Raw genomic sequence first — 24916 nt, 5'->3', positions numbered from 1 at the left:
GGAAGAACATAGGATAAACAATCAATATATAGAACATACTTGTTCTAAATGAATTCTTATTGCAACAAAATGTTCTCAAATCAATACCAAAGCCCAATAACATGATTCTTAGTATATTCATTAGCAAAGTAATGTGACTTATACCTCAACAGACCATGTGATCAGAAAAATGTCAACGAGCCAGAGGTATTTGGACGGACGAGAGGTCTGAATGACAAAATGTAAATAATCATTCTGAAATGCCTGAGCCAAAGTCTGTCATCATCATGGTTGGGCAAACCTCCAAGAACTGTCTCACACGATTGCGTTCACAAACACCAGGCATCTGCCTCGAAACACAAGATAACATGACAGTGCTTATTACATTTTATCATGTATAAGTCATAATATAAGTCATTTATTATGTAGAAAAAAAAGAGGCTGAAGGGCTGCAAACTTATTTTGATTAGATTACAAGAGCACATTAATAAAAAATAAAAAATAATAATTGCATTATTTATAATAATACTAATACTACTAATAAAAAAATAATAAAAAAAAGATTTATCAAATTTGATTTTATCGTAAGTTTCAAAACACTGCACTTCTATGTCTCAAGTTTCATCGTTTTCATTCCGGTCAAACAACTATGGCCCTACCCTGACTAAAGTCTTTTCATATTCATTATGAAGTTTGTGAAGTAATAAAGATAAATGTTTTAATTAAACTGATACTTTAAACTGGTACTTTACTTTAAATTAAGTTTACCTCGTTAAAATGCGCACAAGTGTGACAGACTGCTGTCCTGTGCTTGACCTCACCACCCCCAACAAACATGGCGACGGTTACTCGACACTTTAGAGTTAAGTTGCTATAGCAACACTACAAATCTCGCGATTACAAAGAGTGCGAGACTGACTGCGGCGCCCTATTTCCTTTCCTCGCTGTAAATGGACAAGTGCGTGTGTGAGCTCTGGCGGAATTCAAGTCATCAACGGTCGCAAACTTTACTCTCAAACAGCGTTTAACTTTCATTTTAAGACAGGCAATACATAAGCGGTTAGCAAATTAGGTCAGAGTGTTGTTTCTGAGCAGCCTTGGTGTGTTCTAGTCGTTTGTTTGAGGCGTAAACAGTGCAAAAGAGGAGTTGTGGGTGGGTTTGGCGGTTATGGCAGCACTGCGACCCATTAAAGGGATTCTGAAGAACAAAGCCAGTATCAAAGGCCGACCCGAAGAGCCAATCCAGGAAACTCCAGAACCAGGACCCCCTATAAACTCTGAAGACGACCAACAGTGAGTAAATGCTCTTTAAAACAGCTTAAATCAGCCAGACGGGGCGTCTATAGCAGTGCTACGGTCACCATGAGACCTGTCGATCAAACTCTGCTCAGAAATTATGTTGACAGTGACCTGGACTAGTGCACTCAACCAGTCCATCACTGGTCCGGTTCAAGTACTGTGATAGTAGCATAGTTTGCTAATAGGTTAGCCACTGACCTGACCTGTCATGTCAAAACAAACCCTTCTACTGTAGTTAATGAACATGAATCTTTCCCTCTCTTTTTTTACTAACCAGCTGTGTTCTTCTAGTCAGTTTCTGAACCTGTTGTTTAGATGCACAGCTCTATGTGAAATATGCTTTCATTGATATGTAGCAGAAGTATAATTGTCATTTTACATTGACCAAACATACAAGTTATGTAGTTCAAACTGATTTTTATGTTATATATGCTCTAATTCACTTTAAAAAGTTTCATTAATACATTATTACATAAATGCAGTGTATCAATAAGGCTTCAAATTTCTTAAAACTAATTCATATTCATTTATATACATCATTTTATGAATTTAGCATTAACTGTGAGAGTCTCGCTAATTTAAATAAATACAGTCAAACCAAAATTTATTCGGACACCTTCAACATTTCTCACATTATCACAGTTCATTCACCATAGTTTAGAAAATGGCAATACTTGCAATGCTTAATTTTGCAATTAATGAAAAAGATACAATCTTTGTTTTTACTGAATAATGTCACACTTCAAAAATCTTAATGGTTCGAAAAATAGGCTTATTTTAGGCAAAATATACTTTCTTTTGGCGTCGGGGAAAATGAGATTCTCCAAGATGATTTTTTAAAATGTATTATTAAATTAAAGAAAATATTAAAGGTGATTTGATTTCTCTTAGATAACATGAACAGTAAAAGTAAAATAAAAACATGTCAACATAAATCTGTAATAACAACACTAGTGCTCTCAATCTTGCTATCATAACACACAGCTGTCATTGCAGATTTGTAAAATCAGATGAGTGATTTTATTATTTTTTTATTTTTTTGGCTGAAGGGCGACGCATAAAAAAATCGATCTCATTCGTTTTGACATTTCCAGAGTCACTCATAAAAGTTGTGGATGCCCGTCTCTCCTGGAGGTCAGAGAAGTTGTCTCATATCGAGGATGGGACCGAAATAAAGACAATCCCACTTCCTTGTTAACTGAGCCATCTGGCTTTTATCTATATTCAGCACACGTATTGATTTGTTCTTTTAGGTCGACCAAAATCTGAACAGGATTTTTCAGAAACATCAATAAAGGAGGCACTAAACCTCTTGGTTATGGAGGTTGTGTTTGTCAGTATGGCATCTGTCGACTGTATGTAGGTGTTCTCGTTGGCTTCCTCTCTCGCCAGAAGACAATGTTCTTGAATCCAGCTCTCCCACTCTTAGGAAAATAGGACACACTGTAAGAATGGCACTTATTACTGAATTCCCGTCCCGTGAGACTGCAGTGACACTAAATTAGACTCTTAAAAAAATGTATTTAGTGATGATAAAAAAAAAAAAGGTTCTTTATTGGCATCTTTGGTTCCATAAAAAATCTTTAACATCCATTGAAAAGTTTTATTCCACGAAAGGTTCTTAAGATGAATGAAATGTTCTTCACACTAAGAAAAAAAAAAGGTTTTCTTTAGGAACCGATCACTGAAAGGTTTTTTTGAGCAATTCTCAAATGTTTATTTTTAAGAGTGTAACCACTAGATCAGTGTTTTCCAACCTTTTTTTCTGCCACGGCACACTTTTGATAAAGAAAAAAATCCCACGATACACCACTATATAAAAATATAACAAAATTGCACAAACATGCATTGCTTAAAAGTCGGCATATAAATCTAGAAATTATAGGCTAGCCTATATGAAAAGTAGTACTGACTTTTAATGTGAAAGCCTTAGTCCGGAAGGAACACAATAAACATGATGTTTTTGGTGATTATAAAACAATAAATTTACATATATTACTCGTATTTAATTAAACACTGTCATCGAAGTTGGTATTGTGACTTTATATAGATATGGTCAGACATTCACTTGAAAATCAAGCTCAAATTGAGTTATGAGGTTTTTGGCCAGCGAATGACAGATAGTTTGTCTGTCACTGGATCAGCCGCATCTGAGGCAGTGCATCGCATTACGTTTCCATCAACACACAGGATATTACTTTTAATATGAGCGCTCAGTTTTCTTGTTGTTGAAATCTCATGATCAAAATCTCATGATCAAAATCTCTTGATACAAAAGATGAAGCGCTGTGTACAAGATATGACGGCAAATGACTAGTCTATTCTCCGGTCTTTAAATACAGACAAGGTCTTTATGGACGTGTTTCTTGAGTAAATAAAACGCTGTACTTCCGTAAACATCAGGGGCCAGTTGCACCAACAGGGCTTACGCCTGGTCTTAAGGTAAGTAGGTCTTAACTCAGCATTCTAAGTCCGACCTAATAGTTACGACTGTTGCACCATCCAGGCTTAAGTCCTCTTCTCGCTAAGACCGGGCGTAAATCTTACGCCTAGTCAGTAGCAGGCGTAAAGTCAAAATCTAGGCATACACTAGCGTTAATAGGCCTATCCGTTTTCCGACAGATAATGTTTCTATAGTAACCACTAAAAGCAAGTGATTGTTCATTGAATCGTTAAAATGATTTGTTAAAAACGGTCAAAAAATCTTCCTGTCTGTTGCATGGAGACTCTGCTACAGTTTCATTTTGAAATTCTCGTCAGCAAAATAAAGGGGAAAAAAACAATATTCACAATTGTGTCTAAAAAGTAACTCACAATGTTAACTCATTGTTAATTTAACTGTTGTATAAAATAAATATCACATTTGCAATTGTGCACATGAAAACGGCCCTTTTAATAACATATGATATAAATATAAGACAAAAAAAATTATTTTGGGACATACCTATAACTGCAGTGACACATCACGCAGTGAAAACAAGCACGAGAGACAAATGTGATGTCAGCTCGCAGTGCCTCGTCCATAGTTAAAACAATGATTACAATATCATCATAGACGATACATTACGCACACTCCTAAGCACATAAAGAATGAACTTACAATTGAACTGACATTTATTACCAAAGTTCTTCTACCTCACCTCTCGCGTGCAGGAGACAGACGTAATGCTGCCGCGAATGAAGCGAATTGTCACGTGCTGAATGTACAGCTCTATTAACTGAATACTATTTTAACCCCTTAACTGTCACATTAAAAATGAAAGTTTCAATTATTAACTGAAAGTCCTTTCCTTTTTCTTGATCCTCCATTGATATGGCTACAAGTTAACCAAACAGCGGAAGATAAGTTTACAACGTAACCCCAGCAACGCATGCTGCTAGGCAACCGTGGCCATTCACAGGAACGCGCATTGCTAAAACCAGGCGTAGTTAAGCCTAGGCTTAAGTTTGGTTGGTGCAACCGACGTTAGGTCAACTCTAAAGACTGGTCTTAACTAAGACCTACTTAGCAGTTAGGACCAGGCTTAGTAAAGCCCTGTTGGTGCAACTGGCTCCAGTTCTTTATTTTCCCTTGAATTGCAGACAAGCAGAGATCTCTCCAAGCTTTGCAGAGGTGCGTTACATTTGAAATGGAGGTGGTATTGAGTTATGAGGTTTGACTGACAGTCTGAGGAGCCAATGGTTTAGTCCCAACCTCTTTTAAATATTAGTAAAACCCACCTACAGATGTAGGCCTAAAGGATGACCAACAGCATTAAAGTGACTGATGTTAATGTTTAATTTCCTCATAATATACATTTGCTCATCACCACATTTTCAATGATTCTCGACTCGTCAAATTCTCGTGTGTCTAAATCCCTCCTTTCCGTGAGCTACTCTGCTCTGATTGGCCAGACAGCTCAGTCTGTTGTGATTGGCCAGACAGCTCAGTCTGTTGTGATTGGCCAGACAGCTCAGTCTGTTGTGATTGGCCAGACAGCTCAATCTGTTGTGATTGGTAGGGCTGGGTATCGTAACCAAATTTTCGATACCGATACCTTGACTTCGATACTGGTTCCTGAATGATACTTTTTTCGATACCAATTTTATCAATATAACATTACCTAAAAAAAAAACTTTTATTTTTTCAGTTTGTTGACTTTTTTACACTCATATTTTGAGTCTGTAAAAAAGCACCAATGCTAAAGTTTTCTATGTTTCCTAATCATTTAACAACATGTAATCTTTACTTCAATGAGCTCATTGTTTCTGCCTTAACTTAATGCATTGTTTAACAATGAAACTGAATGAAAATTAATTGAAATGCATTACACACAGTCACCCCTGATAACAGATCACTCTAAATTGTAATTTAGACACATGCATTTTCTGTAAAGCTCCTTTGAAACGATATGTATTGTGAAAAATGCTATACAAATAAATGTGAATTGAATTAAATATAGGCTACTGGGGTGCGGGATATATGCCTCGCGCTCAGCACACATGAAGCTTGCGCAAAGCACTGGCAAAAGTAGCCTAATGATTATGGATGTGTCGGGAAACGATAGCAAGGAGATATTTTAATTGTTTATTAATGAACAAGTGTTTACTAAACGTGTTGGCTGCAAAGATGATTATTGCGAATTTGCGATGCTGACTCGTCATCCCCGCTGTAGTGAACAGGCGCGCGCCTATATAGATTAGGTAATCAAACTATTTATTTCTAATTGTTTCGTTTAAAAGTTGACATATTTTGAACATGTATAGAACTATTTCTCATGTCTGTGAGGCAAGTATCCTATACGCTGAGTTTTGGTTTATATGTGACGCGCTCCAGTTCTTGTAGTCGAAGGCGGATAAACTTTCTACTCTCGAGTGTATTCTGTGCGCTTTTAAGTGCCTTATAAGATTTACCGTGTTACCGGTCTTGGCAGCAATTATCTTGTCGAAAATATTGCATCGTGTGCTTATGGCATCGAGTCGGGTACATAGGTACACTTTTGATCATTTCCACATATTTTCTATCTATCTGGGTTGGACACTTACACACACACACACACACACACACTACAGCCTCACGTGCGACGAGGCACGTCTCTGGGCAGCCGCGTAAACTAGTGTTTTTCCGCCACAGCCAATCATGCTGCATGTTTATTGTTTCACTGACGTTGACGAGATTAACCACTTAGGTACCGAAACTTGGTACCGAAAAACAAGACATGTTTCGATACTCGGTAGTATCGAGGCAATTCGGTCGGTACCTAAAAGTACCGAACTCGGTACCCAGCCCTAGTGATTGGCCAGACAGCTCAGTCTGTTGTGATTGGCCAGACAGCTCAGTCTGTTGTGATTGGCCAGACAGCTCAGTCTGTTGTGATTGGCCAGACAGCTCAGTCTGTTGTGATTGGCCAGACAGCTCAGTCTGTTGTGATTGGCCAGACAGACAGCTCAGTCTGTTGTGATTGGCCAGACAGACAGCTCAGTCTGTTGTGATTGGCCAGACAGCTCAGTCTGTTGTGATTGGCCAGACAGCTCAGTCTGTTGTGATTGGCCAGACAGCTCAGTCTGTTGTCATTGGGCAGACAGCTCAGTCTGTTGTCATTGGGCAGACAGCTCAGTCTGTTGTCATTGGCCAGACAGCTCAGTCTGTTGTCATTGGCCAGACAGCTCAGTCTGTTGTCATTGGCCAGACAGCTCAGTCTGTTGTCATTGGCCAGACAGCTCAGTCTGTTGTCATTGGCCAGACAGCTCAGTCTGTTGTCATTGGGCAGACAGCTCAGTCTGTTGTCATTGGGCAGACAGCTCAGTCTGTTGTCATTGGGCAGACAGCTCAGTCTGTTGTCATTGGGCAGACAGCTCAGTCTGTTGTCATTGGGCAGACAGCTCAGTCTGTTGTCATTGGGCAGACAGCTCAGTCTGTTGTCATTGGCCAGACAGCTCAGTTTGTTGTGATTGGTTAACCGCGTACAGCGCATCAAAAACAAAAAGGCCCATTGCCATAACAACGTCAGCTCTGCATGTCCTGAGGCTTCCTTCATCGTAAACCAATAGCGAACAATGATGTCGATTTTACCATATCAATGCGAGCGTGAGTCCGATGATGAAACACTGGAGGAATTAGTTATTCAACCTGAATCTCCATCGCAAGGCAGCTCGAGCAGGACTCAGTGTTTCTCAAGTGATACACTATCCAGTTTGAGGAACATTATGGGATGTTGCAACTTTAATTCCTCACCATCAGCATTTTTCTAATATATTACGGTGAACACGTGGAAACTATCAATAACAGTGCATGTATGCAATACATTAGCCGAGCTCTAACGTGAATGAGTGATGTAACATAAACGTTGATAAAACAAATCTTGCTCCATGCTTAATCTTTCCTCAAACTTAGGTAATAGTGAGCCACAGCTGATTAGCAGAAGTATTTCAGTAAGACAGTAACAACATGAGTTAGCCAGTTAGCAGGAGACTTACACAATACTAAGTATTTTGAACACCATCTTTCAAGAGTAAGCCGTTTGCGAATCCTGCATTGAAATCCAATATTTGAGAAGCAGGCGTCAGTGAAATAAATATAATTATTTAGGATTATACTGCTGAGATATCGTGTTGAAGATGAACTTTAACCACTGATTCTTCACATGCTCGTCCTTGGGCAGTGAAAAAAAACTGGCTTTACCTTCACATTGTAGAGCACAGCGTCTTCTGGACATGAGGTTGAAGTTTTCCCTGGTGTCTGCGTGTGCATTAAGTGGGCGGGCAATATGCTAATGTTTCGTCTTGATGTCACAACGAAACGGTTTGAAAAACAGAGTTCACTCTTACTTTTGAAAGACAATAACTTTATATACGGTACACTTTCAGATTTAAAACTTTGCAGGATGTTTTCATTCACTTAGAGCTGTTACACACTACATGAAAGGTAATTTTCAAAAATCCATTATAGGGGTCCTTTAACTTTATAAAACTAAGATAAATACTTAGTAGGGCTGGGGCGGTTACCGCAATACCACGGTCAAGTGGCCACCGTCATCACCGCAAAAAACAAACAGACATTGGTCTGCACATGTGCACGTTGTGTCTAATGCACTGATCTATATTGAATGACTGGATAGCTCATGACTTCATAAACAGTGAAGCCACCGCGCCGCCATATTGGTATTCCCTAGTGAGCTCACGCGTTCTATTGAATCAATAGGAAATTTTATGATTTGACTGAAAAAACATTGCCTAATGAGAGACAGTTTTTAAATCTAAAGTATCCCTGTACATTCTCACAACGCAAACATCCTAAGCATTTAAATGGGTATTTGTTTAAAGTCGGAATTTTTTCCAGCTTATTAAAAAACGGCAATTTCTTTGCAACAGTAATAAAAAGCTGAATGAGAACACTAGTCGGCCTTCACTGAAGAGCTATCTTCACAGGTAAGAAAAACAGTTTGATACTATTAATTATATAGTGAATGCTAAAGACCTATATTTTTGTGAATTGGTGAATATTGTTTAGTGGCCACAAATTAATAATACCTCAGCACGTTATACTAATTTGTTCCCTCGTTTTACTATATTGTGGCCACGTTGTCATTCGTTAAATCAAAACAAGGAAGGGAATTAGTTCAACGTGTCCACGATTTATTAAAACGAGGCAACAAAGTCGTCGTAACAACGAATTATTTAGATCAGTGGACAGGGCGCATTAGAACGAGCAGAGAAAGAGAGCCCCTGCCGCGCGCGCGCACTATCCCACCGCCTTCAATGAGGTCGGAAGACCGATTGTGTTTTTAGATTAGTAGTTTGTTCATATAAAGTGTTTGCTTAGCAAGTACATGTTCAGGAAATGCATAATACAAATTGTATGGGTTAATGTAACGATAAACGGACTCTGCACAAAGCTCTTTAGAAGCTATTAAATGGTGTCGCTATTGGACACTAATTGTGATTATTGCTGCTCTGATGTTTCTTATAGGCTACTGTTAACTGTTTTATCGTTGCTTGTTAAAGAAGCAGCAGCATTACCATTAACTTACTCTTGCCTCGGAGAAAACAACACGGGCATAGCGACAATTGTGCATATAAATAACAACTTATAGGGCTTGAATTACAACCTGTGGCAGTTTTTCGACGTCCTTTTGTAAAAGTAGTTTTACACTTGTATGCTGCTCAGCGGTTGGTTCATCTTTAAAGTGCCGTCGGCCCTACCAATCTCTGTATAACGGGCGTTGGAGCCCTCTGCTGGTAGGGAATCGTAAGATGGCCGCTCGAACACTTCCGGTGGCTTAGGGCTGGGCGATAAATCGATTTTATCGATTAACTCGAATGTGTAGTTTACGCCGATTTTTTTGAATGAAAATCGGTTTTCTCTTTAACCACCGCCGATGCTCCCCTCTGGGCTCCCGTAGTTCCGACCGGGCTCAGCGCTTGCCATGATAGAGATACACAAACAACATGGCAAATGAGCAAGACCGCGGCAGCAGAAGCTCAGCCACCGAAAACATTTACAAGCTGAATCTGCAGGGCCGCCAACTCTCACGAGTTCACTGTGAGAGACGCACTTTTTACACGCTCTCACGCCACACAACCATTTTCTCACGCAGAGAAACATTCGCGAAGCAACGAGGACACTGACACCGACAGACAAGAACAGAGCAGGTTACTATCGATATGAAACAGATTCTCAGCTCTCAGATTCTGTCAATTTTATTACAAAATTCAAACAATAAACACCGTTTTGGCGCTTGTAAATGTGACGTGAGAGAACGCTGGCAGATCTCAGTTCAAGCGGCACGTGAACCGAACATCTGTTAATCTTTACTACCAACTTACCGAAACGAATAAAATCGATCGATCAGTGTTTTTCAACTGCGGAAAGATGTCCATAAAACAGCCGGAAAACAACATGTCACGTAACGTTACATTTACCTCAGGATGGCTTTTAATGACCCATAGCACGCATGTTAGTTAGACGCATTATAAAATAAAAAACTTACTATATTTAATTTGAGTTAGTTTTAGTAATAATACCAGCTGACAGGACTTTCTGTATGTTTACAGCATTAAGTGATTTTTTTATTACTTTTTTTGGGAGAACAATTAACACTAACGTATCTACTGTACCTATTTATCCAAAGGAATTTATAGTGAATCAAGATCAGAATCAAATCAGAAGAATTGAAATTGTGAAATTTGTGTTAAGCAATAATAAAAACAGTAGCATACCAGTAAACTTAATAAAATTATGTTTAGTTACCAAATAATTTGACAATCACCATACACTTATTGTGATGCAAGTTTTTTGTTTTTTTACACATCCCCCCAATCCCAATCCACCCATTTTATTTTATGTTACATTTTCATTGTTTTCACAGACAGGGCCTTTCCTCTTGTCTTTTTGGATTGTTGTTTCCGATTGCACTTTAATCGAGATCAAATCCCAGAAGGGAATATTAAAACAAAGTTAAAACTTGTTTTGAACAATTTCTTTGTCATCTGCAGATTGATTTTAAGTAGGGAGAGAAAAAAATCGATTTAAATCGTAAATCGGATTTTTTGTGAAAAAATCTGGGATTTTTTTTTAGGCCATATCGCCCAACCCTACGGTGGCTTCACTGCCTGATGGCAGTTTAGAACGTCATGAGCTATCCAGTCATTATATAGATCAGTGGTCTAATGACATGGATTCATTGATTCTAATGACATTGTGTCTTGGATGGATTTAAGGTTTTCTAAACAAAACCTATCAAAAGATGGAGCAAATCCGATCTGTCGCGAGTTGGGGAGCGCAATGTTCCATAACACAATAACATTCCATTTGTATTTAAAGCATTTTTTTTCCTTTGTATTTAAAGCGGTTTACAGCTATACCGCTGGAATATCTTGCTTTTCAACCGTGGTTACAAAAAATCCATACTGCCCCAGCCCTAATAGATAGATTCAATGTTTCGGCCCAGCAGCAAATTGATATTTTCTTATTTGTAGCATTTATTTTAAACTATTTTTTGGAATTTGATAATTTTCCACTGCACACCTGTGTAACTAGTGTACTAGTGTACCACGTCACAGTGGTTATGAAACACTGCACTAGATAATGGAAGTATTGTTGATTGTATTATATTATGATATTTCTCTTGTCCCACAACAAGCAATGTGTTTTTTTGAAAAAAGTAAAAAAATAAATAAAAAAAAACCGTCATACCATTCATAACTCTTTTACTCTGATAAACAGGACTAATATATCCTATTTTCTGGAATATCACATTATTTTATCATAACATGTTGCTACTTATTGTCCAAAGCATGTGCAAAGTGCCACACACACTTCATGTCGAATGAAAGGCCCAAGTTTATTTTCCAGGGCATTTCCCACACGCTAATAGTTTCAGTGTCACTTTAAATAAATGTTTAGACTCGGCGGTTATAATTAATGTTTAAAATTAATATTTGTTTGTTTTATACTTATATATTTCATTCCTGTTCTGTTCAGGATTGAGTAAAATTCAAACTGAAAGTATGTTTGTAGTGTTTACAATATTTGTTTATAACTATTTCAGTTTGACATCTTAGGTGGCTGATTGTTAATAAACATTTGATTGATCTCTATAAAACCACTTGGTGTGTATAATAAACTAGAGTTTTACTCGTGCAGAATCACCAGCACAATACTAGTGTGTGGGTGTTTGCCAGGGCAAACTTCTGGTGTGTTATGCGGTTGCTAAGGCATGCTAGGTGGTTGCTTACTGGCTAACCCCCAAGTCTCAGATATTTTGGTCTGTAGATATAGCATGGGTCCCTCTTTCATTGTAAGTCTATGGTATTTATTTATTCTTTTCCAGTTTTATTATTCAATAGGCAAAAATATTAAGTATAAAAGCAGTGACAGCAACCATCTCCTCATCAATCAGCAAGATTTGAATAATGATGAACTGTGAGCCGAACGGATAAATTGTCTGTATGGCTTGCGGTTCAAAAGAGTAGCACCGTTTCGTTACGCTTTTGGTGCATAAACATTATATCGAACATTTATAAAAACCTTTATTATAATTGTATAGAGAAATATCACAAATTTAATTATCGTTTTATTGCCCAGCCCTAAGTGAACTATCACTTTAAGGGCACAACTGAATATATCCCACCTTTATCCTGTATGAAGATGAGGGCCTTATTTTCCCAACAACGGGGTTTTTTTTATTGGTTTTTTTACACCTGCTGTAGACTTTGGCAACTTCTTTTATATATATATATATATATATAGTTTAAGGGATATCCTGTACCAGCTTGTAGGTCTCATTTTTGCCTGAACACATTGTTTGAATTATAAGGTTTTGCATTATTCGGGTCTCCTAACCGCAGACAAGTTCCTTCTATTGTATTGTGCTTTTTCTCCTAATAAGTCACTACAGACTAGTGCTCATGTACTGTGTTTGTAACCCATGATCCGTAAAACATGACCCCTAATACAGTGCACGTATGCTCCCACGTGACCCAGAATAAATCTCTGTTCACCATTGAGTTGGCCTCTGCCTCTGACATGAATGAAACTAATCTCTTGATTATTTTGTGAGGCAACATGAACATCTATTCTGAAGAGATTAGCATTACTCGATTGGTCCTCGGTCCCACTTTAGTTTCATTTTTCTGTCTGATGCATCATAGACCTGTACGCATTAGGTGAATCTTGCCCTGATTGGGTCCAAGACCTCCCTAAAAAGAGAGCTAAAAATAATCCTCTTGTCAAAACAAAAGTATTGTAGGTTGTGCTTTGGCATCTTGAAATGCTGTAGTTAAAAATCATCATGCTTTAAATCCTGCATTGAGCAGATTTCCACACTTGCTTTGTAACATAGCACCTCGTCCAAACGGCGGTTGTGTAACTGTTCTTCTTCCATGTGGATTGGCACATTTGACTGCTACTGCACAAGCATTAGTGGTCCGGTCTACTGCGTTCATGTCACTAAATGCACTCGCAGGGTTTTCATCTGACTATAGAAGTGTTGTGAAGTGTGTGGAAGTGGGTGTTGATTGTTGCTGCGATGGCCGTAATCGATTGATTGAGGCATAGCCTACTTTAGATTTTGCTGTAACACTTGACTTATTGATGATTCATATGGTCAAATACAAAGTTTAATCATAAATCAAAGCATAAAGGTAATTTAATCATAAAATTACTATTGTTTTGCATTAAGTGTAGCAACTAATACTATTGCGTTTATTCCTTGGAAATGCACAATTGACTCTGAGCTTGAGATGCAGATAACATCAGCTTTTATTAACAACAGTAAAAACCTAACTTTTATAGAGAAAGATGTATAAAAAGAAAGTTTTCATTTTGGTCATCACATTAAAAATAACACCTAAAGCTGCAGTCCGTAACTTTTTTTGTTCAAAATGTTCAAAAATCATATAGGCCTAATGAGCGAGTACATGTTTTTGTCTTATCCTCCTGAATCCCTACAGTACACCTATAATAAGTGTTTATATCCGCACTATTTTAGACCGGTCGGCACCACTGCGGAGTAGCCCAGTACCTGCGTGACTTGTCATAGACATAAACGGAGAGAAGACGCGTGCAGTTCTGTTTATTAACCGCTGGAGCGCCTAAAGTTACGGACTGCAGCTTTAAATTGGATTATATTTAGAGCTATGAAGGGCTGTAAAAAGTGTGAAGCCCTTGAAAGTCATAGAAAAGTGCTTGAATTTCATTCTCAAAAGTTGTACAAACCTTGAAATGCAGGGCTGGCCCGGACCAATTTGCTGCTCTAGGCAAGATCTTATCTGGTGCTCTTTGCATCACAGCCAATTCCACGACTGATCATTTATACAAACACAGAATCTGCATTAGTACTATAGTAGATGTGACCATTGGGTGTTACATTACATTATAAAAACAAAAAAAGAAAAGCTGATACTGGTGAAACTATACAAAAATAGCACCTACACCTCATTATAGCCTATACACAAATAGCAAGAGTAATTAAATATATTAATTGAGCACTTCTCTGGAATACTGTTTTGTTTGGTTTTCCAGTAGATGGCAGCAATCTTCCAGTAAACTATGTAATATTTTTCATGTTATCACTATGAATGAAACTGAAAATGTAGATATTAATTTTACATAATAATATAACTGACGTTAAAGAGTAGTTCACCCAAAAATGAAAATTCTTTTTGAAAATGAAAAGTTTTGTAATTAATTATTCACCCTCATGTCGTTCCAAACCCGTAAGACCTTCGTCCATGTTACTACAGTAGTTCAACCTTAATGTTATGAAGTGACGTGAATACTTTTTGTGTGCAAATTACCCCCCAAAATAACGACTTCATTCTACAATCTCTTCTCATCCATGTTATTCTCCTACGCTGTTGAAATTGTGCTATTTAATATGCTATCGGCCCTCATCAAATCACACGCATCACACACATGACCAGCGTTGGCCAATAGTGAGGCGACGTTCTGACGTGGAACCCAGAAGCGCTGCACTGTTTCACTACATCAACAGTATAAAATTATAAAAAAAATGCTTCAGAGTTATGGCTGGTTGACCGGTGCATCTTTAGGAAAATAAGTTTCATCACCGAAATCATTTGTACTTGCACAAATACTCCCAAACTAATTAAGGTTGCACAGATTCAATTTCTGTCGCACATGCGACCAAAATATTCATAATTTCGAGCCTTGATTGGGAAATATTGGCACACAAGGCCCTTTCTCACGTCTCAAGTCAGTCTTACCATTTATATCACTAAAGGGTTGGTATATTTGGCTATCTATGCCACTTGATGCTATTTTTTTTGTGTCATCTGTTTCCAAGGTACTCCATAAAGTTTCAAAGTGGGGCAGATTCCTTTGTTTAATGTAGCAGACCCCAGTGGGAATATTTACATCCGTGCTAATAGCTTTATCTCTAAATCCATGTTTGGACTTATTCTTTCAGGAAGAAGTCACAGAAATGGGATGAAATGAACATTTTGGCCACATATCACCCGGCAGATAAGGACTATGGGCTGATGAAGATAGACGAACCCAGTACGCCATACAACAGGTGAGCAGCACATAAAAAACCTGCCATTAATGCCTTTTAGATTATGAGTGGGTAATATACTGGTGTTAATTTAAGTATCACTTCTAATGTGGCTGTGCAGAATACTAAAGCATAGATTCAGGAGTGAAGCTGCTGCCAGCCTATTAAATCGAATAAGAAAATGAAGACGTGCTTGTTAGAACAAATTGTATTGATTTACTTATCTAAGGAATTATTAAATACTATCTGGCCAAAACTAGTTTTCGGTATAGCATGTATAAAACACGAAATTGGGAAAATGAAATTAACTAATCATTTGTTTTTCAATTAGTCATGGCTTTGCGCTGTGCAGAGAAAATGTCTGGTTTAAAGTAGTTTTCCTACAATATGGACTTTCAGGTTTCGATAAGTTACGATACTGCATTAAAGATAGCCTATAGCATTTTATGCTACTTATTGAAGAAAAGTTATTGTTTAAAGATCTGCTCTTGCTGAGGCGCTGTATGGATTGTAAATATTGGCAATTCAAACAGTTGCTCCCTTCACTGGATATGTTACTGCCCTGTCTGCAAAATACAAGGGCAGCCCCGAGGCTGCAACTCAATATGACAGGGCAAATTTGCAGAAAAGGTCATGCTGTCTTCCTCCCTTTGGGCAACTGGCCAAAAATCTCCTTTCCCTCATAGGATGGTTGCAGATGACGAAGATGAGGGGGCGCTCAGCGATTCGGACGGGAACACAGTCCTTCACGGAGACGACCTCGCTAAGAAGTAAGTGATGCATGACTGTTATCTCTGATATGGGTGGAAGGGTAGTACAGGGATTCTCAATGTTTCCTTCCGTACCCATGATTAGGTCCCAGTATTATTGTGACTCCACCGCATCTACATCACAGGATTAACCTATGCACTTTAGGATACTTTCTTAATAATGATAATAATAATAATAATAATAATAATAATAATTACACATTTTACTTAACTATTTTGTTTATTTTATTGTTATTGGCAAGAACTATAACGGATCATTTAGGCATCATTGGCACCCTGTCTTATGCGAGTGTCAGACTGCAAAATAGTCCAAAGTATAAATCTTAACTTGGATTGGTATTTGGTCTTGATGCAGACGAGTGCTGAATCCTGCTTCGCACACAAATAAATGCTAGCAAACAGTGTATTCACATCTGTAGCCTACATTTCACATAATTTATTAAAACACTGGATAAGCTTACGACTGTAAAAAGCATTAAGATCAAAAAAACATTTTAAAAATACACCATAAATAAGATGTAATTTATAGACCCCAAGGATGACCACCTCTCTGTGCTCATCTAAAATCAAAATGGGTGTTTCTTCAACTATGGGTACTTTAGTTCACAAATTGTGTTTAGCTTTTAATCTCCATCATTCTCATCACTCGCATCAGTTTTTTTATGATTGTTGCGGGCAAAAATCCTTGATTATACGGCACGTTTTCTTAATGTGCTGGAATATGCAGGATATTTATGCAATTTTATACAACGAAATTGCGGGAACTTGCAAAAACTTCGGTTTGATGAAAAAGAGAAAAAAAAGTCATTCCCCCAACACCCTGTTCTTACTAGGCTACTACCTTAATGTAAAGAGTCATTTCTTATTACTTCTTATGATAAGCAAGCATAACACATCACAGAAAGTGCTGGAATATTTAAATCTCATCTTGTTTTATTTCAGACGCTTAGAGGTGCTCTAAGCGATGTGGGGTTACATCACTTCTTGTTGACGTTTAAAGTATTGTCAAACAAAACGAAGGCTAGCTAGACCCTCCCTCTTCCTCATCCGCGCACTAACCCCCCAAACCCTTCTTATCGGTTATTGTCTGGAACAGTTTATGTTTCGTGGTGCGGGTAAGCCCAGTTTGTTTTTGTTGCCGTTTGTGGAGCCTGGGGTGTCTGCAGAGGCCGTGTTTTTTTACAGTGTGTTCAGGGGACAGGCAGCTAGCGGATAGTGAGGAGATGTTTGCTGTATGTGACAAAAAATGTTTTGGTCTAAAAAACGCATGACATCGCTTTGAGCACCTTTAATGAACGCATGGCTCAAACTTACAAACATTGATGAGTCAAACAAGTTCTGTAGCTTTACACAAGGAATATGCTACAACTTCTGTAAAAATGAATAAATAAAATCGGCTGCTCGTGTGTGAAGAAAACGCAACATTTTTCAACTTTCTGCTAAGATATGTGACTTTTTTGCAAGGAAAATGCAGGGATTATGAAATCATGCAAGCCCCGCATATTTTGCGCGGAAATTGGCAATGTATGCGGCGAATTTGAAAAAATGCGGCCCCCGCATAAATATGTGGACTTTGGCTGATTATGCATTGAATTATGCGATCGCATAATTGCGTTTTTCTGGAGGGACTGATATTGGTGGAAAATTGTTGTGGGGGAAATTACACCAGCACTAAGAAATTTTTATAGTTAGAAAAGTAGCAAAAATATAATAATTATCACAATAAATGTAAGGTTTCTTCAAAGTTTGTTGACATGATAGTGATACTGTCGCAAACCTTTAGCGTTTTTCCTGCTGTGTCTTTTGCGAGTCACAGTCCGCCTTGACATCAATAGATTTGCAGCGTTCTATGATGTAGCAGGTTTGAACAGCCTCATTAAACTAAATACAGCTGCTGCAAAAAAACTGTATTTGTACTAATTTTGGTTTCCTGCCTTAGTTCAATGTTAGTAATGTGTGCAGGTACACTGTTTAACTCTGAAACAGTGCATGAGCAACCAGAACAGATGTCACGTCACAGCCTACAGGCGAGCAAACTTCACAGCAGCTCAAGCAGAGCTGCTAACCGCTTTCAAATTAGTGTCTGGCCAGCATGCTGCACCGGTTCAGTTTGACTCGGGACAGACACTTTTAAGCTCAGTGTTTCCCAAAAAAGCCACCATGTGCTTCTCTGAAATGCAGAGAAGCATGTCAGCAAGAACGGCTCATAATGGCACAGGTATTGATCCACAACCAGCAACCCATGGCTGACAAAAACTTTGACGATCAATAGTAGTGTGTTTAGCCTACTATGCGCTTCAGAGCATTTTTCATGACTTTAGAGCCTAGTTGGATCTCTAGTGCAGTCTAGTCGACTAGTTTTTTTGTTTTTATTTAATCTCTCCGAGAAGTTCTCTAAATCCATCACTGGTACAGCCATCAAAGCAGCATTTGTCTAATAGGGCTACACGATATTGGAAAAAATTTACATTGCAATATTTTATTTTTCTGCGATATTACAATATGAAAACAATTTCACCAAAGGATTTAGAATAGGTGATTTTGTAGGGGAATGAATATGGATATGGATAAAATACTAAACGGCATAGTAGGGCTGTCAAAATGGCTGAAAAGCTCAATTCGAATCAGAGGAATAAAGTACTGTATCGTCTCCTATGCCCACAAGAGGGCGCAATAAGCAAACAAACCAAATCAAGCATCACATCTTTTATTGAAATGAAATGACATTCACTGTTTAAAGTGCATTACCTTTTGACAGAATGGTTTTTAAATATAAAAAATGGTTTTTATTCCCTTAATGTGCATGCAAGGTTTGGTTACAATAGTGCATACGATTGTGTGAGTGCATCAGTAAACTGAGAAAACGGTGGCTCAGCTCTGACCGATGTGCCAGGTATAGTCAAGTATGTCGTTGCACGATTTTTGCCACCAACTGAGAGGGTTTTTGGATAAGCCAAAATCATCATGTCTCGCACGACTCTTGACGCACAAAAAATTCGAATGCACGGTTTTTACATTCAAGGTACCTTTTCCTTTTTTTTTTTTTTTTTTTTTACAAATATTAAAATTTTCATTTGACAGCCCTAAAGCATAGATAAATACAAACTAACAAAGATACAAATGAAATTAACAGTGCTTTGTTTTTCAGGTAAGTCTTACTGTACAGAAACTCAATAATCAAATGTAAAATAACTGAATACACTGTATACATTAAAAATAATTGATCTTAGTTACAGCTACTAAAGTGATTTTCTTTTTGTGTGGTGTTGTTTGATTAACATTAATGAGCCGAGCAGCTGCAGGAATATTAGGCTGCTGTCACTTTAAGACCGAATGCACATATCCAATATAATGGCTACATCAGTTTTCTTTCTTAACCCTCTAGGCGCCACGGTCGAGTTTACTCAACAAGATCGCGCACTGAATAAAACGGCCGATTTTTTTCAAATTGGGTGTCAAATTTCGTTCGACCTCCCCTCCACTGGATGGCAGACATGTCATGCTTCACCCCCAACTCAAAAAAAGTCATGTTTCTATACAAAATGTTCGAGTTAGACCGCATTGAATCAGTGCGATCAAAAGCGGAGCTAGTGTGCGAGTGAGCCATGTTATCAGAGCCTCTCCGCAATCGCGGCGACAGTATTGTGGCGGAGACTTTGTCTAATACCACTGGTTATGCAGGGCTCAACATAAAAAAAAAATCCCCACTGGCCCCCAGGGCTAGTAGATCAGAATTTTACTGGCCCCTTCTATATTTTTACTGGCCCTGAAAGAAATAGAAGGAAAAGCACTTTTCCATTAAATTGTATTTATTGTATACATTAGGATTAATTTTTCTTGTCCCATCACAATGACAGTAAACTAATTATTACATTACATGAGTGATGAGTAATGTTACATTGGCTATATTTTCACTTCAAAATGGCGAAATTAGACTAAAGTATATTAGTTTGCCTGATTATTTTTGTCATTCGTTTAACATTTATGACCTAAAAAACTGTCAATGAAGAAAAAATGAAGAACGCGCTGAATCTGATTATAACAAAACTGAAGCGAACACGAATTTGTGTAGCTTACTTACTTAATCACACATCTTTAGGGGGACTAGGCAGAAGTTTGGGGGGAATTTGATTACACTATTTTTAGATAGCCCGTCGGGCAAGCCGGTTATGCATTTTGGTCGGCTTTTGTTGGAAATTTTCCGGCAAATGAAACAGTACATGCCCTCATCGCCCTTCTCCACCCAGGTGTACTGTGTTTTCCATGACACTAGGAATTAGGACTGGGCGAAATGGCCAAAAAATCATATCTCTATTTTTTGGTTAAATGGCGATATACGATATATATCTCGGTACTTTCTACGTTTTTCTATTTGGATAAAGAAAATCTGTATTTATTTTAAAAAAAATATTTCACATCCTGCTCAATGATTTCCAAACAATGTTGATATTGAAGGATATGGAAACAAATATAGGGAATGTAATGTAGGCTATGCAATCTATTATGTGCAAAAAGGTGGTTAAAATCACATTACATTCTAACATTGTAACATTACAATCTAAAAACAAAAATAATGCTTTTGTTTTTAAAATGACTAAAGGCTAAACTAAAAATGAAAATAAAAACAAAAGCACAAACTAATTATATTAGCCTGCATTTGATTACCCCGTTATAATGCTCACTTTCATAAAAAACATACCACTGGGGTTTAAAATTCCACATATGACACATTTATTGTCTCCAAAAACAAATATTTTAGCAATATGTATATTTTAGTCAGAATTATTGCGCTACTATTCTATTGTGCTCGTCTGTTTGGCACGCGTGTGCGCGGCGGCACTCATTAATGGAAGCTTGAATATTAGCGGAGATTCACTTGCAGAAGCTCGTCCTCTCCTGACAGTGAAATGGACATATTTGTTTGACTTTCTAACATTTACAGATGGAGAATACACCTTTGAAGTGTAAGTTAAGCACTGAGGAAAGCACCACGTCTTAAAAGCATTAAACAGCGCATCTGTCACTCAGCAACAGTATCTGTCAGAGCATCTGACAGGGCACGCTGCTTTAAACTTGTTAACTATATCTTACCAGTTATTTTGAACCGCTTAATATTAATATAAGCTTGTTTCATGTTTAGGACAAATTCTACTGTATTCTTTCACTGCAGGAGCTCACACTGCGGTACTCCGCTATTTTTCAGATTATCTCGTATCAAACTACTGTATCGATATAAACGGTATTGCCTCATTCCATATCGTAAAAAAAAAAAATCGATATACTGTACAAACTCGATTTACCGCCCAGCCCTACTAGGAATGTCCTCTTTCTTGTATCAGCCTCGTAGTTCTTTGACATTTTAACACGTTATAAATAACCTGAAGTAACATTGACACTCTTCGCGCCACTGTATGACGTTTGCTGTTTGTTTTGCTGATGGTCAGTCACTGGCCAATCAACTAGCCCGACATACTCTTTTACTGGCCCCGGGCCATCGGGCCATTGCTTATGTCGAGCCCTGTGGGTATGTTAGACGAGGTCGAAGTATTCATAGGACAGTTAGGAGGCAACGTGGAGGCAGGGTGAGGAGTCGCAATGACAATGACAGTAGTCCGAGCTGTGCACACTCGGCGCGCGCGAAAATCTCTACAGCAAAAGGCCAACCACTACATGCGTTCGATTTGTTTCTACCATTTATTAGTAATGATTTACAGTTTGTTTACTACTTACTATATACCTGAGCATTCAGTATTGTGCAATATAGCATACAGAAGGTGATGGACATTTTGGGGGGAAAGAAGTGCTGCATTTTATCATTTAAACGTGACTTTTCATTAAAATTCTATAATCCAAGATTGCCGCCACCATATGATGTCATAATATGCAAATTAGATGGGAAAATGTAATCCCTACATAAACTTTGGGTCACCCTTAATATTTCTCTAATTTACAGGAAGTCTCTATCTTTTATCACTTTTAATATGTAGACTTTTGAAATTAAGATGTCAAAATTGGACGTTTTAGGAAAAAACCTCTGGCGCCTGAAGGGTTAATTGTTTATGTACACGTAAGCCATAAGCGACTGTTTATGATGATACTCGCAGAGACGGGCATTTTGACATCATTTTGCGTGTATGTGTCCGTTCGGGCACAAATGGACACGGAAGAGAAGGGAATTGGGTGTTCGCCAGTTCCAAATTGTGTCGACTTGCTCTCAAATGGTTTAAAATCGATTAAATGTTTAAACTGACATGACCTAAAACTTTCGCTCTATGATGGTTAAACTTTGCAGTTAATCAGACAGAGAATCGTGTGCATTTTGAACCTTGATGCCTGGTCCGTATGGATCAACTACGATTCCTATACTTGACATCGCACATGTGACTATTGCGGATGCGCAAATCGCGATATCGATGCTAAAATTATATATTTTGCAGCCCTACTGTCTAACAAATCCACTACCTACAGCAATGAAGGCATTACATTAGTGAAATGTTGTGTGCAAACAAGGGCTGGTGTCCGTGGTCAATAGTGTAACAGTGCTCTAAGCACCACTCGAACAGAAGTAGGGGTTGAAACCAAGCAGCTCTTTGTTAGTTTGAACCCAATGCAAAATCTGCATCTGGAAATGTTCTCCCTCAAGCAAAATTTCTTTGAAATGACCATTTCCTCCAGAAAAAAAAAACTTAAAGTTAAAAATTACAGTATTGCATTCCATCCAGCCATTTGTTTTATTTCATTTACATGCAAATGAAGGTCTTTGACCAATGTGTCTTGCATTATTAGCATCGCGTCATGAATGTCATGTTGTTTTTAAAAAGTGCCTTTCTTAAAATGTTATTGATAGATTAGATAAAAAAAGACATTTTTTTTGTTAAACTGAGCAAAATGTAAGTGATTAAAGCACAACTTTGGAATAAAATTAATGCCAAATGTGCTTGAAACCAAAAAAGCTTGTTGAATTGCACCAATTAAAAAACAAAAATACAATTTCATTTTAATACATTGAGGGCTTACATTTTTATGGGGTGAAATTCAATGTAGTTATATATTTAAACTGTGAATTTTTATGTTTTGAATTGAAATATTCAATCATCCATATTCACCTTTCAGATTTCTGTGCTGCATTTGAATTCGTCTCACTAGATGTCGCAGCGATGTTATTAATACTGTGATGTTATTAATACTGTGGTGAATTCAAACGCTTCCTCACCGGATCTCCCAGCGCAGTGTAGTAACGGTGGCGAGTGCTCAAGACCGGCCCGCGAGGAAACCTGTTCTGAGCTTGCGCTGAGCTGTCTATTATTGGTTCGAGCTGATAAACGGTCCGCCAAACACAGCTCAAACAAGTACTACGGTTTTGTTTCACTTTCATTTTGTTTAATGTTTCTCATATGCAACAGAAATGGCAGCTCTTATCAGTTGGCCAACCTGGTGGCAGCACCAGTGCGAACAAAAAAAAAATCACACCGGCAGGAAAAAAGGTTGCAAAATATATAGCCTAATATACACACAACTCAATACCATCATGGCGGGAAGTCACGTGACATGCAAAAAGAACTACAAAATTCGACTGCTTAACGGCATACCTCATGAACAAGAATTTTGTAGTTCTTTTTGTGCTCCGGTTACTACCCGAACCCCGAAGTTACATAGTGCCAGTAAAAGCGATACAGACACTGTCAGGCTATGGCAGACGTGTCATTCAACCTATTGTAAGTCGATGTACCATCTCAAGCGTCTTGGAAATATATTATGAAGGTTGAAAAACTACATAGTGTTGCTTTAAGAAAACCCACTGACTAGTCCATTTTGAAAATATCCTTAGGTTAAAACAGTTCACTGGGCATGAAATCTCACTGGAATAGTTATAGATTTCCTTCCCCCTAGAGAAAGGCACTTAAAGCGGACCTCTTCCATTCATTCAAAGACTTTAAAGCAGGATTTGTATCTTTGTATCTAGATCCGTGTCTTTAAAGGCTCTGAGATGGATGCGAGTGAGTGGTTTGTCTGCCGCGGGCCTGAAACTGAATCTGTATCTGATGTTAGGAAGAGGAAGAGTGGCTCACTTCATTCACATACCTCATACCGAATACCACATACCGAACCTCCTAGTAATGCAACCGCTCGTGCCTTAGTCCCACTCGCCCTCTTTTTCCTTCTCCGTCAGTATCTCTGCTCTCTCTTTCGCCCACTGTGTGGAGTGCGTTTCCCTCAGGTACGTGTGTTTTGTGCTTCCCGACCCAGCAGTCATTGAGGCCATTGTGCACGTGTGGGAACGATTACTCCCGAGAGATGCTTTCCTTACAAAGTCTGTCACATTAACAGTCAGAATACTACAAAGATCACCAGGCTTTACGAAAAACTACTGCAAGAATCCACACCGAGTGGAACGTCAGATTTTAGCAATGTAAAGGCCATCAGAGTGAAATGAATTGACTTATTGTATGCTTTCCTTAAGGAAATAATGCTGCCTCCTGGGTAGTCTCTTAACAGAAGGGAAATGGATGTTTTGGGCAATTACATTTTTATTGGTTTACTTCATGACAAAGGCAGGAAACATTTTAGCGCTAATGCAACAACAATGCTCTTTAGGTGTGTAATTGATGCTTTTATCAGTCTTGTGCTTCTACAAACAATGATGGGAAATTAAGTTTTGTTGCTCAAGCCTATGGTCTCATGAATTGTTTAAATGTGTGTACATTTCAGTAGCTATTTTACTCATAAGCAATACGGATAATACATAAAAAATATATAATTAATATAATATAATCATATTGTAATTTGCACCAAATCATCATATTAGAATGATTTCTGAAGGATCGTGTGACACTGAAAACTGGAATAATGATGCTGAAAATTCAGCTTTGC

At 38.1% G+C, this 24916-nt stretch overlaps 1 protein-coding gene across 1 annotated transcript in view; it reads left to right on the top strand.

The window, feature by feature from the left end:
* The first annotated feature begins 917 nt into the window (after positions 1-917).
* ppp1r2 (protein phosphatase 1, regulatory (inhibitor) subunit 2) overlaps positions 918-24916 on the top strand; it is a 37911-nt gene continuing 13912 nt past the window's right edge. Inside the window, exons 1-3 of the mRNA XM_077202707.1 lie at positions 918-1272; positions 15189-15296; positions 15962-16045. Coding sequence (XP_077058822.1) covers positions 1148-1272; positions 15189-15296; positions 15962-16045 — 317 coding nt within the window. The 5' untranslated portion in view covers positions 918-1147. The remainder of the gene's footprint in view (positions 1273-15188; positions 15297-15961; positions 16046-24916) is intronic.

Source organism: Siphateles boraxobius, unplaced genomic scaffold, assembly GCF_051911475.1.
Source record: "Siphateles boraxobius isolate OS27281-9 unplaced genomic scaffold, OSU_SipBor_1 118, whole genome shotgun sequence".
Classification (NCBI taxonomy): domain Eukaryota; kingdom Metazoa; phylum Chordata; class Actinopteri; order Cypriniformes; family Leuciscidae; genus Siphateles; species Siphateles boraxobius.
This window is presented reverse-complemented; position numbering and strand designations above follow the sequence as displayed.